This window comes from Peromyscus maniculatus, chromosome 11 (assembly GCF_049852395.1).
Source record: "Peromyscus maniculatus bairdii isolate BWxNUB_F1_BW_parent chromosome 11, HU_Pman_BW_mat_3.1, whole genome shotgun sequence".
NCBI classification, from domain to species: domain Eukaryota; kingdom Metazoa; phylum Chordata; class Mammalia; order Rodentia; family Cricetidae; genus Peromyscus; species Peromyscus maniculatus.
The window spans coordinates 72,379,875-72,394,913 of NC_134862.1; the positions used below are offsets into that span (position 1 = coordinate 72,379,875).

At 46.5% G+C, this 15,039-nt stretch overlaps 1 protein-coding gene across 2 annotated transcripts in view; it reads right to left on the bottom strand.

Annotated features, from left to right (window-relative positions):
* The window catches only part of Prrx1 (paired related homeobox 1), a 66,840-nt gene extending 54,416 nt beyond the window's left edge, over window positions 1–12,424 (bottom strand). Inside the window, exon 1 of one of the 2 annotated variants that reach the window (XM_042258448.2) lies at window positions 11,116–12,424. In XM_042258448.2, the coding sequence (XP_042114382.1) occupies window positions 11,116–11,356 (241 nt within the window). In that variant the 5' untranslated portion in view covers window positions 11,357–12,424. The remainder of the gene's footprint in view (window positions 1–11,115) is intronic. The other variant, XM_076547866.1, reaches the window with a different exon arrangement.
* Between the last annotated feature and the right edge of the window lie 2,615 nt (window positions 12,425–15,039).

Sequence of the window (15,039 nt, forward strand, 5' to 3'; positions counted from 1 at the left end):
AGTAAAGGAAGAGGGGAAGATGAAGAGAAACATTTTTAAAAGGTCCTAAAAATTATCACACTCAGGAAAATTGCTCCTTCCCTGAGGCTGGTTGAGAACAGATTGTAAGAGTCGAGTGTGCAGAGATATTATTTTCTGTTTCTCTTGTCAGAAGGGATTCAGTCTTTGAAATATGTCTAGCTGAACTGCAGAATTCAGTTCCATGATTAATGAACTAAATTACGTTTTATTTCTTAAATGTGTTGGGGATTCATCCTGTGGTCTTCCGCCGGTCTTAAGGATTAGAGCGGCTGGAAGGCACATCTGGTTACAGGCAGCCTGCTCACTGGGTGTTCTCTCCCCTCCCTCCTTTAGAAGAAGGCAGTGTGGGGAACTGCAGAAACTTTTATTGGTTTGGTTTTCTTAATTCTCAAAAACTGTGCTTACTCTATTCCCTCTACTGAGAAAAGAAAAAGTAATTATTAAGATATACAAAATACATCTAATTCATAAACTAAAAGTTTTTATTCAGCATGGCATTGTACCCCTTGTTAATTTTCCCCCCTCAATAAAATGTTGGTACTCATAGAGAAAATATTTTAATGATAATCTGCCTTGAAATGATTTTTAAATAGACTTCATAGTAACTATTTCATATCTTCCTTTAAATAAAAGCTCATGTCTGGATAAAATTCATTATCATTGATTTTTTTTTATGCTTCTTCCTTTGTCAAAATGTTCACTGGGTCCTGAATCTGCCACTGTCACTATCATGCTACAAAGTAGAAGAGAATATATGAACATTCCAACATTTAATAAAAGGAGATGCAAGATCCAAGAACCTACAATAAAAGAAACCATGTTGGTCTCCGCTTTGTGTCCACTTGGTGAGCATGCTATACCAGTTACGTCAAAAAATTCATCCTGTGGAAAACCCCTTTCTAAGTGTGCTCTAGGAGCATCCTTTAGATATGAGGCAGGCCTTTCCAACTTCAGGAAATGTGTGTTCATGTCCAGGGAAGGTTCCCAACTAGAACAGGCAGAAAAGAAAAAGAAACTATTTATTCTGAAAGAGTCTGGGCTGAAGATGCCTCCGCTGGAAGCCGAGAGAGAATTGACTGTGATGGCCAAGGTTTGCATAATCCTCTGGAGACATTTGTTTGCTGTTTGCATGTTTATTTGTTTAACTTTCTTGATGAGAACAAGTGGGATAAATGTTTATGTGTTTTCTTGTTTAAAGGAAACAGGATATTTGAAAATGGGCTTAAAAACTCCTCTACTGATTAAAGAACAATCAGTCATCAAGGATACTAATACCATATAATCAAAAATTGTATAAACAAAACTAAAAAGAAAACACTTCAATGTCAAAATATTAACTGTATTTACCTCAGAGTAGTGAAATAATGACTTTACTTTTTCGTTTGAAATTTCAATGTAAATCAATATAGTTTTCTAAAATATGTGCAATTCTTGGTTTTTACCTTATAACAAAACAAACAAACAAAAACCTTACTGAATGCACACAGTCAGTAGAATGCCTCCAGGCAGATGTATCTATACAGTATTTGAGGTAATATGCCTCACTCCACAGTCTCTAGTCTTAAGAAAATTCTAAAGGCACATTCACAATCCTAAAATATTTAGAAAATAAGTAAACCACACGTCGGGGAGCACCGGGTGTTTCTAGAATATACACCGTAGAAAGGCATTTACAGGAAGGGATCTGCAGGGACGATAATTAAGCAGAGGTGTCACAAAGTGGCCTGGGAATAGAACCTTGGAAGGTAGCACATGTGGTGTGGTGCAAGCTCCTCCACATAAGAAGCCCAGAGACAGAAATGAGGCCAGCACATAGGAATGCACTTGCCTAGCTACCATACGAGGGAGGGCGTAGCAGCAAGACAGCTTCTGTCAGGATTTGGGATGAACGGGGCAAGTGGCTGGAGCCGGATGGAAATAAAGACTGTAGAGAATGGGTTTAAGAGAAATAAAAAAAATCAGGATAAGTCACCCATCTTTGATGTCGAAAAGGTTGAAAGGAAATTGTGCATTCTAAAGAAGAGTAGGAGCTGGGATTTATAAACAGTGTATTTGTGGGGAAAGCCATCGCCATAACTCTCTAGTCATACTTTCAGAATTTAGTCCACCTCTCTGCTCCTTTCGTCAGTCACCTGCATGTAGGGAAAGACAAGGATGCATTGTGGGGAAAACTGTATGGAAAGGAGGAGGAGGAGGGAGGCATGCTAGGCATTTTAAAGGAGAGGGGTGTAGGTAGATTTTAAAAGTAAAGTCTCAGGGATGGAGCAAGCAAGGACATGGAGGAAGGAGCGTCAGGGATTGGTGTGGCAGCCTTCAGGGCTGCCATGGGTTGCCACCTAGAAGAAAACCAGGAAAACCTCTCTGAGAATCAAAGGAAGGGAGTCCCACACTTTGTTATTTCTGAGGCCAAAGCACTTTTGTGACATTGGAACAGCAACATCAAGTAGGTGGCTGCATACGTAGCTCTGGGACTTCCATGGAATCCTAGAGCTATGAAGAGGGAATAATAATGGCTGTTGACACGATGGGCCTAGTCAAAGAGCAGGAAGTGGGAAGGAGAAACTAGCATGCTGAGTACTTTCACTCTATAAGAAAGGCCTTTGTTTGAAAGTACTTACTAAGCACTAGTGAGCACAGACAACCAGTTAACAGCTGTCTACCTGTCACAGCTGCTATGAGCTATGGTAGCATTTGTGGAAGAAACATTGATAGGAAGTGGAAAGAAGAGTGGACATGCATGCGCATAATTATTCATTGCGACTTCCTGGTCTGGATTAATTGTGATGTATGAAAATGACAAGGTGCGAAGATTTAGAATCAGTACTTTTTTTCCATCAGAGCCTTCAGTTCTGAGAACTAATCAATTACCCCAAAAAGAAACAGAATACAAAAAACAATCTTCCAAACTACAATCACCAACAAGTTCCTAACTGGGAAGAGGCTGGGTATGGTAGTACAAGCCTATGATTCTAACCTACAGGAGTCAGAGGCAGGAGTATTACTGTACATTCAAAGCCAGTCTAGTCTGTGCAAAGAGTTCCCAGATACCCAGGGCTACATGATGCGAGACCCTGTCTCAAGAACCACTGAATTAAAAATGAAATAATAAACTGAATTAGCAGAGAGGAAAAATACAGGTAACTACCTGGCATAGCGTATATACTTGAGCTTAACATACCTCTCTTTCTGAAGATTCCAGAACATACTATTTAAGAGATATTTTATGTTCTAGCACTGAAATTGTTGAGGCAGAGGATACACAAAGAGGAACAAGTAAAAGGGGTACTGACACTCTTACCACCCACCAGGCCCAAGCCAACCGTACCGAACTCTTGGCATACTGACACTGGATTTGTATAAAAAGATTGCAAAGAAACATTAGAAAAAGTGGCTCTCTGCATGTACCTACTTCTCGCCAGGCTCCCCACTTTGCCCATAGTCAAGCAGATTGACCTTAGCACATTCTGGCACTGGGTTTTGATTGAGTTGGGCCCTTTGGCCTTGGCGCTGTATTTCTGAGTCTCCTTTGAAAAGACTTGGCCTCCTTGTATGTACGCAGATTATAATTGAGAGAGCACCCATCTGTTTTTATGCTTATTTATAACTGCACCTCCTTCCAGCACTGTGAGGTCCTTTAAAATATAATGACATGAGTAATGAGGAGAAAATAGCTGAATGGGATGAATGTTCTCACTCTCTGACACAGGATTGTGGGAAAGGAATCTCCCTCACAGTTCTGGCCTCCTGCTTCTACTTCTACTGAACATCTGAGGCCAGATTCTCGGGAAAAGTTTGTATTGGACAGCATCTATGCTAAGACAACAGAATCTTCATTCGGCCATTGTCCTGCCCCCAGAGTTGCCCCGTCTCCCTCCAGTTAGCCTTAGGTAAGGAGGGAATTAAAAGACCTGCAAAATTTACAGAGGAGGCTAAGAATTTATCCCCAAGTCCTTGAAGCTTGACCATGAAGGGTCAGATTTAGGGATTGGATAGTGGTTTCAAGTGTTCAGATTTCAGTGTCACACACATTTTGGGAAAGTTTTCACCTTCCTTTGGTGGAAAAGGTTACCTCTAGGGTGCCAGATTTCCTGCCCTATTTGAAGACTTTAGGTACTCTAAGGGTTTCTATTGCACTCTGACACATCTTGCTTATACCAGCCAAGTCTCCACCTCGTCCTTTAAAACCTCGAATGCATTTAGACACCCGTGTGTACGTGTATGCGTGTACACACAAGATCACACACACACAATTACACGCACATCTGCAGGGTCAAACCCCACCCCATCCATGGAATCCAGGCACCAGTTCTAGACACTCTAACTGAAGGGCCAGTCTTCTGGCCTTAGCACCTTCTACCTTTTCCTTCTTACCCTGGGATCTTGGTGAGAACCATTTCAAAGGAGCTAAGGAAAGTAGCCCCCTTCTCCAGCAGCTATCTCCATGTTTCTGTCAAAACACATCTGTGTGGAATACATTCATACAGTCCCTGAAGTGTCTTCATGCTATCAAGATTTACTGTGCTTTGCCATTCATGCAGAGTACTCTTAGAGCTAGTGTCTCCTGGCCTAGCACTGGGGTTTTTGAGGCAGAATCACCTCAGCCTTGGAGAACTGCACCCCCTATTGGAAAGAAAAGGCAAGGAGGAGCCAGTCAGGCTAGGCTGGTGGTCCTACCCTGCAAAAGGCAGGGACTTTTGGACTAGCTAGAAGAGGATGGAAGTAGAATAGGTGGGTTTGCATCTTCCCTTGGGCAGAGACAAAAAGCAATTAAAACCAAAAACACTCAATATTGTGTTTTAAAATTAAAAATCTTTGTCCAATTCCTCTTTACCTAACACACACACACACACACACACTGTACTACTTCTCACACACATTCCAAATTTATTCCTTATTTGATGTTGAGCCTGATAGAACCAATAATCATAAAAAGGGAGTGTAGAATTCTCAGAAACTGAGACTCCCTCACTCTGCAGTGTAGCAAAGGGTTTTAGGTACTCAGGACCCAAGAATGTCTGTGGTCACAACTCAGTCCCATGTCCCTCCCCGTGTTTGAGGACCCCAGAGATAACAGAATTCTAAGATTTTTTTTACTGTTCTTGGGCTCTTCTAAAAGGCCACTGTGAGTTTTACATGTGGTCATGATTTTTGTTTCTTTTACGAAACACCCTTAAGTGGTTACCAACAGAGGCTATGACCAACTCCTCTATACCAAGGTTATCAACCTCTGCAATCAGCTTCTTCGGGTTTTTTTTTTTTTAATTAAGTGATTTCAGTGCTAATGAAATACTGTAATTTTAAAATCTTAGTGCAAAATTGATAGGTCATAGGAATCTACATGAACACTTCTTTGAGACTTCTATGTACGGATGCCAAAAATCTACTAGTAGTCCATCTCCAGTAGAGACATCTTTCTGTGAAAATAAACTTGCTAACTTGCTTAGAAACGCCTGTGACTGCCCTGCTGTCATTTCTCTGATACCTCCATCTACCCTGGCATAACCAGAAGATATATTTAGAAAAAAGAAGGGCATGGTGCTTTGCTGATATTTTCACTACCGTTGGTGAATATTGATTTTTCACTTGAGTGCTGTAGCCTGCACACCAAGGTCTTCCATTTTTCCAAGAATCCCAATTCTTGTGGATCAATGCCATTATCAAAGACATACACATCTTCCTTTTCTTGATAAAGAGGGAGTTAAAGTGTAGGAAACCCATGCGAGGTGGTACCACAGAGCATCAGAGTAAATCGGGGAAATGGACAAGAAATGGCCAGTCATAGAGAAATGCTCTGCATGCGGGGAATTCTCTAATCGTTAGGACACAAAATGGCCATAGAGAGTTGGGCACTTAACAACAATAAAAATAATCATTCTTTTGTAAATGTTTCTAGCTCTTAAGGTCCTTGTGGTTAAACTTATCAAGACTTAGATAGAGTATCCTGCGACTCATATTTGACTTTTATTTGGGGGGCAGAATATTTCCGACTAAAAAAAAAAATCTCTTCTTGCCCACCCCCAACACAATGCAAAAACCTATCTCCTCTTCTATAAATACCCCTTCCAGTTTTAAAGTGGTTCCTCATGTGGCTCTTCCACAGGGTTAATAAAATGAACATTCCACGGCATACAAAGAGGATGGAGCCTTAAGCTGGAGGCTCCCTGGGGTCACAGAGCAAGACCTGCGGGCACAAAAGTTTGCAACAATTGGGTAGCCGCAGATCCAGTGTTTTCCCCACCGAAGGGTTGGGGTCTGCTTTGACAGCCGCTGCAGTGAGCCGATCAACACCGCATAGGAAGAGAATTGTAAATCCTTGAAAATAAAACATCCATTTGGGCTAGGAACCCTCATAGTTGAAAATCTATAGCTGTCATTTAGTGCACAGGGCTCCATGCCGCCGGCCTGGAGCAGCGGTCAAAGCTCTTCAAAACTCGGTCCTGGCTAGAAGTAATACAAAAACTGGGTTCTGCGGTCCCTGCTGTAGAAAAATACCCACTGCTTTAGAATAGACTGCTTCACAGAGGGGTGGCATTTGTTGGTTTAGGGACCATTTATTCACTCCTGCTGGAAAATCTAAAATGATTGTCCCGGGAAAACAAAGGTCCTACCAAAGGACCATCGTGTGATCCACTACAGGCCTGTCTAGCTACCCAGCGTTCTGCCTTGAGTGCCTCTTGAGAAAGGTCATCTACACGGAGCAAAGGCTAAGGCTGGGATGCTACGGTGTATTGGAAAGGGTTTCAGGGAGAGTGAGGTTGGGGCGGTGACGACCAGAGTCGCTTATGTGGAGCCTCAAGGAGTCTGCTCAGCCTGGGTCCTTGGCTCCCAGGGACCCAATTCCCTTACAACTTCAAACCCAAGTTGTCCTTGGTCCCCAATCTTCGAAATTACTTGATTGTTCTCTTCTCTGAAAATTTTAAACGGCGGCCACCAGGCTCTTAGCCTCTGTGTGTAAAATAAGCAATTCACCACCAGCCTTTGCATTGGGCCAAATGCTCTGGGGACTCCCTTGTTTCTGAATGTCATTCTCTGCTCCCATGAAGAGAGAATTTTCCAGGCCACCATTAAAAGAACTTGTTTTATTATCTCCATCTTAAATTAAGATCACTGAGGCCTGAATTCAAATTCAGAGTACCAGCATGGGGCACAAATCCCAGGGTGGTGCCCCGAAAGACACTTCTGGCGCCATAACTGTTGCGAAATGAGACGCTGCGGGGAGAGAAGGAATTGATATTATTTTGATGCGGATTCCAACTGGGGAGCGCCTTAGAGAATGTTCCCGCTCTCCTGGGCGTTCCTCTGGCGCAGAGGAATTGGGGAGCTGGGCCAGCGAGAGTGGGGTTGGTGAATCGGTGAATCCGGAGGGCGAACTTCTGCCTGCGTTTACACCTCTCCCTTTGTGACAAATCAATTTCCCCGCGCCGCTGTTCCACATTTGCATCCACCACGGCCCGGGACCCAGCTGTGCCCGGGTGCACACTTAGCCCTGGCTGGTGACTGTGTGCGTGTGCGCGCGCGCGTGTGTCTAATTGACTTTCCGTCTACCTTTTTATGACTACATGTGTTTCCAACAAAAGGTCTTATTAGGACAATCTGGTTTCACTAATTTAGAGGTTGGGAATGTGGAAGGCAGGCGTGCTTTTTTTTTTTTTTAAGAGTTTGCAGAAGTTGAAATTAAGAAGTTGACAGCGGAATGAACTGTCCTCCCAAGAGTAGGTCTGCTTGTTTTTATGATTCCTTCTCCCTCCCTACTTATCCCTGCTCTTCCATCACCAGCATTTATACAGCAAATGTTCCTCCACTACATTAACCACAGAGTAAAGGTACCAAAAAGATGGAGAAAAATACACTGGGCTGGAGAATCAATAATAAAGAATCAAAAAATAAAAGCACCCTTCCACAGAAGGGAAAATAAAGTAAGGATCAGCCCCCACCCAGGGGATCGGTGGAGGGGACAGGATTGCTGAATTATGGTAGGAGAGGCCAATAAAGACTCTGTACTTTTTATAATAATTGGCCAGGTTGAAATGCCAATTTTTGCACAATTAAAAATCTAATGTTGAGGGTGTCTGTGGAACCTACATGCTAATTTCTCCAGATAGGTAATTAGAGAGGCCAGGTTTCCATGTACCTGACAAGCTGAAGCAACTGTTCCTTGTCCCCATCTCTTTGAAGGGTATTTTCCTTTCTCACTCTGAGCACCTGAAGCCCTGTGAACTTCTCCATCCTCTGTGACCCCTAGTGTGACCCTTAAATCCCATCCAGCCAGATCTCTCTCTGCAGTAGCTCTCCTCTGTCCCAGACTCCCCTCTTCTCTGTCTATACTGTCTCTTCAAGCTGAAGAACCAGTGCTGCCCCACAGATCTTGATTTCCAAGGACCTCACAACTTCCTCTGCATTCTACCTGATCCCCAAGAATAAGGATGGGGTTCCGGGGGCGGAGGGGGGGTGCTGCTTGTCTGACCAGACTGGAGTCTCCTGTTATCACCCCCCATGGAGAAAAGGAAGGCTGAGAAAACTCTGCTTCCAAAAGCAAGTCTCTTAGTACAGCCCTGCAGCCATCTCCCAGCAAAGGCCAAGTCAGCCCACGCCTGTGTGTTATGCTTCCCTGAATCCTAAGTGCTGGTCACTTATACCTCTCACCTCACCCTGCATTGTCTTGACTAGTGAAGGTCTTGTTTGGTGCATCCTTTCCCCTGGGCTAGACTTAAGAGGTTCCGTTTCCTCTCTGGGTCCTCTCTCCTTCGGCCTCTCTCTTCATTACAATATGAGGTGAGGCTGAGTTCAATGAAGGCAGATTCATGGGTTCTTGTCCCTTTCTCTGGGGGTAAAGGGTGCCCCAACTCAGGTGCAGACCTTAAGCTTGTCCAGGGGATTTGTATGCATGATGTGACCTGGGTGGTTCTAGGCATGAGGCTCCTAAAAACCTCCCTGGTTTCCACCAGCTTCAGTACAGCCTCGACAAACGACAAACCAGCTCCACAATGGCTTCCTTAGCCTCGCTTTCCTATAGGCCCGCTACACGACCATGACAATCCCCAAGTTCCCTTCTCCTGGGTTTCCTTAAAGAAGAAAAAAACAAAACAAACAAAAAATAGTACTTTCTGTCCCCTTCCAGCCCCACAGTTGCTGAGGCTGGTGGCCACTCTGGAGCTCTTGCTTGCTGAGGCCAGCCTTGGTCCGGCTTTTCCAGTGCTCCAGCCCTCTTTTGGAGCAAGCAATACTACCTTCTCTCTCCTGCCCACACTGGTTTTCTACACAGCAGTTTCTTTAAAGCTTGTTTTCTGTTGGGGTAGTGTGTATATGGGTGGTGGCGTGAGGTCCCAACGTTCAGTTCTTCAAACAGTGATAACTGTCGCGATCAATAGTAAGTCGTGTGGAAACTGTCCTGACACTCACAGAGTAGCTGCAGCTAGGGGTCCTGGAACTATCTTCCTAGTCTTTGTTTTCCATTTTCCCTAGTGCAAGGATTTAAATAATCGGAGAATTACATAGTCCATTTTGTTAGAGCTTCATCCTTGAGATGATGCTAGTATGTATACCAGGACCAGCTTCCCCCAAACACTCACTACACAGAATGACGATAGTTCCAAACCTAGTCCATACTCAGGGTTTAGGGACACTAAGTCTTCCTGGGTGTGGTTTGGGCTAGTTTCTGTAATTCAAATGGCAACTTCAGACCTCTTCATCCAGCTCTTGTGGCACTCAATGGGCCCAATCCAGAACTGTTTGTCCCCCAGGTTACTGCCATCTGAACTAATTCAATCCTGGCAGACTGTAGAATTTAAGACTACAGAACTAGGGGCCAGTGCCCTGACCAGGTAGGGATCTCCAGTGGCCTGCCTCAGTGAGCCTGACCCCTCACCACTGTGCCCAGGTACCATTGCCAGCTGTTTCTGATGCCAGTTTGCTTTGAATGTCTTTTTAAAATAATTATTTGCAAGTCTAAGATGGGCAACGTCTTGAGAGAATCATGGAATGTCCGAGGACCTCCAAACTACAGAGTTTAGGAAAGAGCGAACAGCACATAAAGATAAGGAAAAGAGGTCATTTTGGAACTGTCTTCTGGATCCAGACCCCTGCGACTCGCAGGAGGGAAGGGAGTATCTGTGTGCATCTGACTAGAGGCCACTTGGGATGAACCAGGTGACAAGTGTGTTACATACTCAGGGTCCGCTACATACGCTTGCTTGCGGTCTGTCTTTTTGTAAGGGCAGGGTTAATAACTCTGAGATGAACATTTCGTGGGGTGAGGATAGGTAAGGCATCTTGTACATAGACTTTTCTGGAGGTCTAGGGGCCAATAGGCCCCCGCTGCGCTGCTGGGGGACTTGGGGCTGGAACCCGCGATTTCCCGGTGCACCTACGGTGCTAGATCAAACTAAGTAGTTTTGGATTTTGCTAATATAGAACATTCTTCCAGCTTCATCAAGGTTTGCCCTAACAGATGGGCTTTTAGCTCCGTCTCAAAACTGATTTGCAGGTAGAAGTGACAGCATGGGGCAGAGAGCAAGCCTAGTCAGCTAGGGCAGGGCATTTCCCTACTGCCCTCTGCCTTTTCCAGGCCTGGGTCTCACGCACTGGGATGTGCAACCTGAGTGGCTTCTGCCAGACTCCCTTGAGCACAGTGCTTTCCCGAAGAAGCGCTCCCGGGCCCACCCGGCATCTTTGTCGGCGGTTTTCTCTAACCCGGTGGCTGTGCAGCCTGCGCTCTGGCCAGACGGCTCCTACCCGGGCGCAGACGCCCCGCCTGCGGGATTTCTGACCGCTGCTCTCGCCCGAAACCGAGATGCAGCCGTGGTGGCTGGAGACAGTCGTGGCCGCAGAGTTCCAGCCTGGGATCGCCTGGCCTCCCAGCGTCCCTGGGCCTTCGGGCCTTTCTCCAGCGCCCGCTTGGCTTACACCCTTGGCGGAGCCCTCTTTTTCTCACCCGTCTTTCTGCAATCTACGATCAGCCACTTTTCCCAGGACCCTAAACTTCCTCATCATCACCTCTTCCAGAACCTAAGCCTAGAACACGCTCCCGCCGCCCTTCCCAGGCCTCCGCCCGCTGTCCCCCGCACACACTTCCCGGAGCACGCGCCCCTCACTCACTGTCCTGCTGAGGGGTGTCGCTGCCACTGGTCAGTCCGGGTGACTCCAGCAGGCTCCGGCCCGCCTCGCCCACACTTTCGTCCGCCTGTGCCGCCACCATGTCCCCGGCCTCCTCCAGGTCTAGCAGGTGACTGACGGAGAAGTTCTTTTTCGCCTGCAGGGTGTCGAGGTTGCCCGGGCTGTCCAAGCGGCCGCCCAGCGCCGGTTGCCGCTCCAGAACGTGCCCGTAGCTGGAGGTCATGGTCTCCCCTCCAATCCCACCCACCCCCCTCTTCCCGCTCGAATCAACACCAAACGCTGTGGGCGCGAGGGGGGGAGAGGAGTCGAGTGGGGAAGAAAGAGGGGGGAGTGGAGGGAGAGAGAGAGAGAGAGAGAGAGAGAGAGAGAGAGAGAGAGAGAGAGAGAGAGAGAGAGAGAGAGAGAGAGAGAGAGAGAGAGAGAGAGAGAGAATCCCCTTCCGAAGAGCAGAACTTTCGGCACCAGTAACTTTCCCGCGGCCTCGGTTGCTTCCCTGAAGCCAAGTCCGGCAGCGCGGTCCAAAGAGACAATTCACACCAAAAAGTTAAAAAAAAAAAAAAAAAGTTACCCTATGCTTAAATCAAGAAGAAAAAAAGTATCCCTTCGAACTCTCAAAAGGCGTCCACTCGCAGACACTAAAAATAATAATAAGGGGGAGAGAGGAAAGGGGAGGCCAGCAGGGCGGGGGAGTTAGGCAAACAGAAGAGAGAAGAGGGGTGGAGAGAAGAATCAAAGTGGGTTTAAAAAAAAGGTTAAAAAAGTTATTCCCCGGCAAGAGTTCAAGCACCAACAGAAGGAGGCTTGTTCCAGCTTTAAAATGTCTTCAAGAAACCGCGTTCCCCTCTCTGCACTCCTGTGGATTCTCGGGAGTGACTAGAATTTCAGGAGAGTGATGTCTTGCAGATGTATTAGAGAGCAGGATTCTCACTTTACTTTTCGTTAGGAGGAAAAAAAATAAGAAATAAAGAAGTAGGGCTTCAAGAGTCTGCAGAAGGGCGGCGGGTCCCCCCTTCCCTTCTCTCTCTCTCTCCTCTCTGGGTTGAGTTCCTCTCCCCTTCTCAGTCGGATCAAGAAGCTCTCTGGCACTTCAAAAGGCACAGACTGGCATGGAGAGGAGGCTTTGTAGGGAATACAAGAAAATTGGAGACCCCTGGGAGGGCAGATCTCCACTTAATAGGAGCCTGTAATTACGTGGCAAAGCCTTTGTGCGGCGCCTGACGTTTTACAGACCCCCTTTCTCCATCACAATCTCCTTCCTCCTTTCCCTGGGACCGAAAAAAGTCTGATTAAGAAAACCCCCTTTGCGAGAAAGAGGGAGGGAGGGAGCGAGGGAGAGGGAGGGAGTAAGGAGGGAAAGAGAGGGAGGGAAGCACAGAGAGAGTCCCTTTGGATTTTTAAAAATAAAGGTCTAATTATCATTCCCTTGCAGTAGTATCACAGAGAGAAAAGAGCCGAAACCCACAGTCTTTTTAATCGGGCTGATTATTTTGTTTGGGCATTAACTCCTCCGGATTTGTTTGAGATCCTGTTGGAAAATCTCATTTGCATGCTTTGATAACAGCTGAGGGCAAACTTGTTAAGGAAAAAAAAAAAAAGAATGCACATCTCTAACAATCAAATCTTCTGCTGCTGCCCCGCCCCCGGTAACTTTTCCTGCAGATTTGTTTTGGCGAAGAGCACAGGGAGAGTCTGAGACAGAAAAGCAAAAGAGCAAGCCTATTAAAGCTCGTTTGGCTCCGTAGAGACAGCCTATTAAATAATGTAATAAAATAACAAGAGCGATAATAACTGGAGGCTCTCTGCGTTCTAAAGGCGGCTTGGAGAGATCCAGAAGTCTTCAGCGTCGAATGGATTCGAGACTTTCGCTGCCACCATTTAGAAATCTCCAGGCATTAGACAGTAGAAAATTTACATATTTATTAAGCAGGAGAGAAGTCTGTCCTGATCGGTCCACTATCCTTCCAACGGGTGTAATTTCTTAGGTGTGGTCAAGGTCGCTTTCCCAGGCGACAATTGTTGTTAGCATAGGGGCTGCCCAAATTCGGAGCAGACAGGAGCACCCCGGCTGAGGGAACTGGGGGAACTGGGGATTTGCTCTGTGCTAATCTGAGTCCAGCCGGGTGCGGTCCTGGCAGACACCGAGTCAGAGGAAGCCAGGGTCGGTGTCTATGGACCAGGCTTTCAGAGGACAGAGAGGTGCTGGGCGGTGTTTTCATGACCTGTTGGAATCTGGTAACAGCTTTAATAGTCTCATTAGGAATGAGTTACTATATAGCCAGTAAGTAAAATAGTAAGTGCTTATTTGTGGGATTTTATGTTCTTGAAACACACACACACACACACACACACACACACACACACACACACACACGTTTCCCCCTCACTCCCTTGATTGCTAGATTTTTTCCCTCCTCCTACAGCTATGAGGTTGAATTGAAAACGAGGAAGGGTCCGAGTGTGTGTAAATGGTTTCTGGGCTCCAAACGGCCATAGTTAGCCCAGAACTTCCAGCCCTGATCTGGGAAAAGAACATTTGATGCCATCAAAGGGTTGTAGATTGAAACCAGATGTGCGCGCCTCGGTTCTTTCCATGCATTTAATTAAGGAGCCAGGATGGAGGAGACTTTTTCATCATTAGTCCACCCGCTGCCCCTCCTTTTTCCACCCCCTCGCCTCCTTCCAGCCACTCGTGCCCCCGACTGGCAGCCCCCCCCAGCCCCGCCAGAGCCCGACGGCCGCTCTGGCTCCTCAGTCCAGGCTCTGAGCAGCGAATGTTTGTATGCCAGCGCCTGAGAAGGGAAAGGTAGTTAGTTCTTACGCTAGGAACTTGCGCGTGGGTGGGCTGGGCAGATTGGGAGCGTGGGTATCCTGGGTGTCTTTAGAGATGCTAAAGGTGAGGCTTCTAGAGCCTAAACCATGGGCGCCATTCTCTGGAGCGGGAGCGACTCTGGACAGGTTACCACCATTTCCGAGCTCTCGACTCTCTTAGGTGAAAGAAGCCACCCTTTCTTCCTTCCCTAAGGCCAGCATAGGTCCCCACAGCACCAGTCTCCCCCATATCGTCCCAGAACTGGAGTTTTACACTCTCCAACTTCACTTATATAGTTGGATTTCTTTTTCTTTCAGACTCGAGTATTGCCATTTGTGATCAAACCCTGAGCAAAAATTCAGGAAGTCTAGCACCCCAAGACAGTTCTTCCAGGTGGAAGGACATCACCACCACCCCCACCCCCCACCCCCCGAGAAGCAGCTTTGTTTCTGTGTGCAGCCGGTATGGTTGATGGCCCCGGAATATTGACAAGGAAGAGAGATCATACACCATCTCTGGAAGTACCATCAAATGCCTTCCCTTGCAGGTACCCTTTTTTCTCTAGAGGCAGGAGACAGGTATTGAAAATGGCCTTAGTGTTACCCATGCGCATATGCAATAGTATCAGCTAGGGTACTAACGACTTCTACAGGAACTTAGGATATATACCTAGACATTTGTGCGTCCAATTTGTTTATATAGTAACAAATATAGCACCTAGCATATAGCAAATTCAAATGTGTGCTATTTTCCTAAGATTCAAATGCAAACCAACTCTGCCGGTTGCCGGCCTTCCGAGTTGCTTCCACCTCTACTCTAGAAAACAGAATGGCACACTAGAAGGGTGTCCTTTGAAATCAGTGGGCCCAGAGTGTACTCAGGTCTCCTAAGCTGGAACTCAGGAGCGGAGTCCCAGAGAAACTTGCATCCCTTAGTGCCTGGGGAGGGCAAGGCAGGCAGCTGGGCCACCTCCCAACCGGGTTTAGAATCCTTAGAGGCTGTGCTAGCTCAAAAGGCTCCTGGGACCTGTACTCTTCCTAGAAAGCCTGCTGGGCTTCTGCTGCGTGCATTTAAGCCCTTTTGTCTGGCCAGGGAAC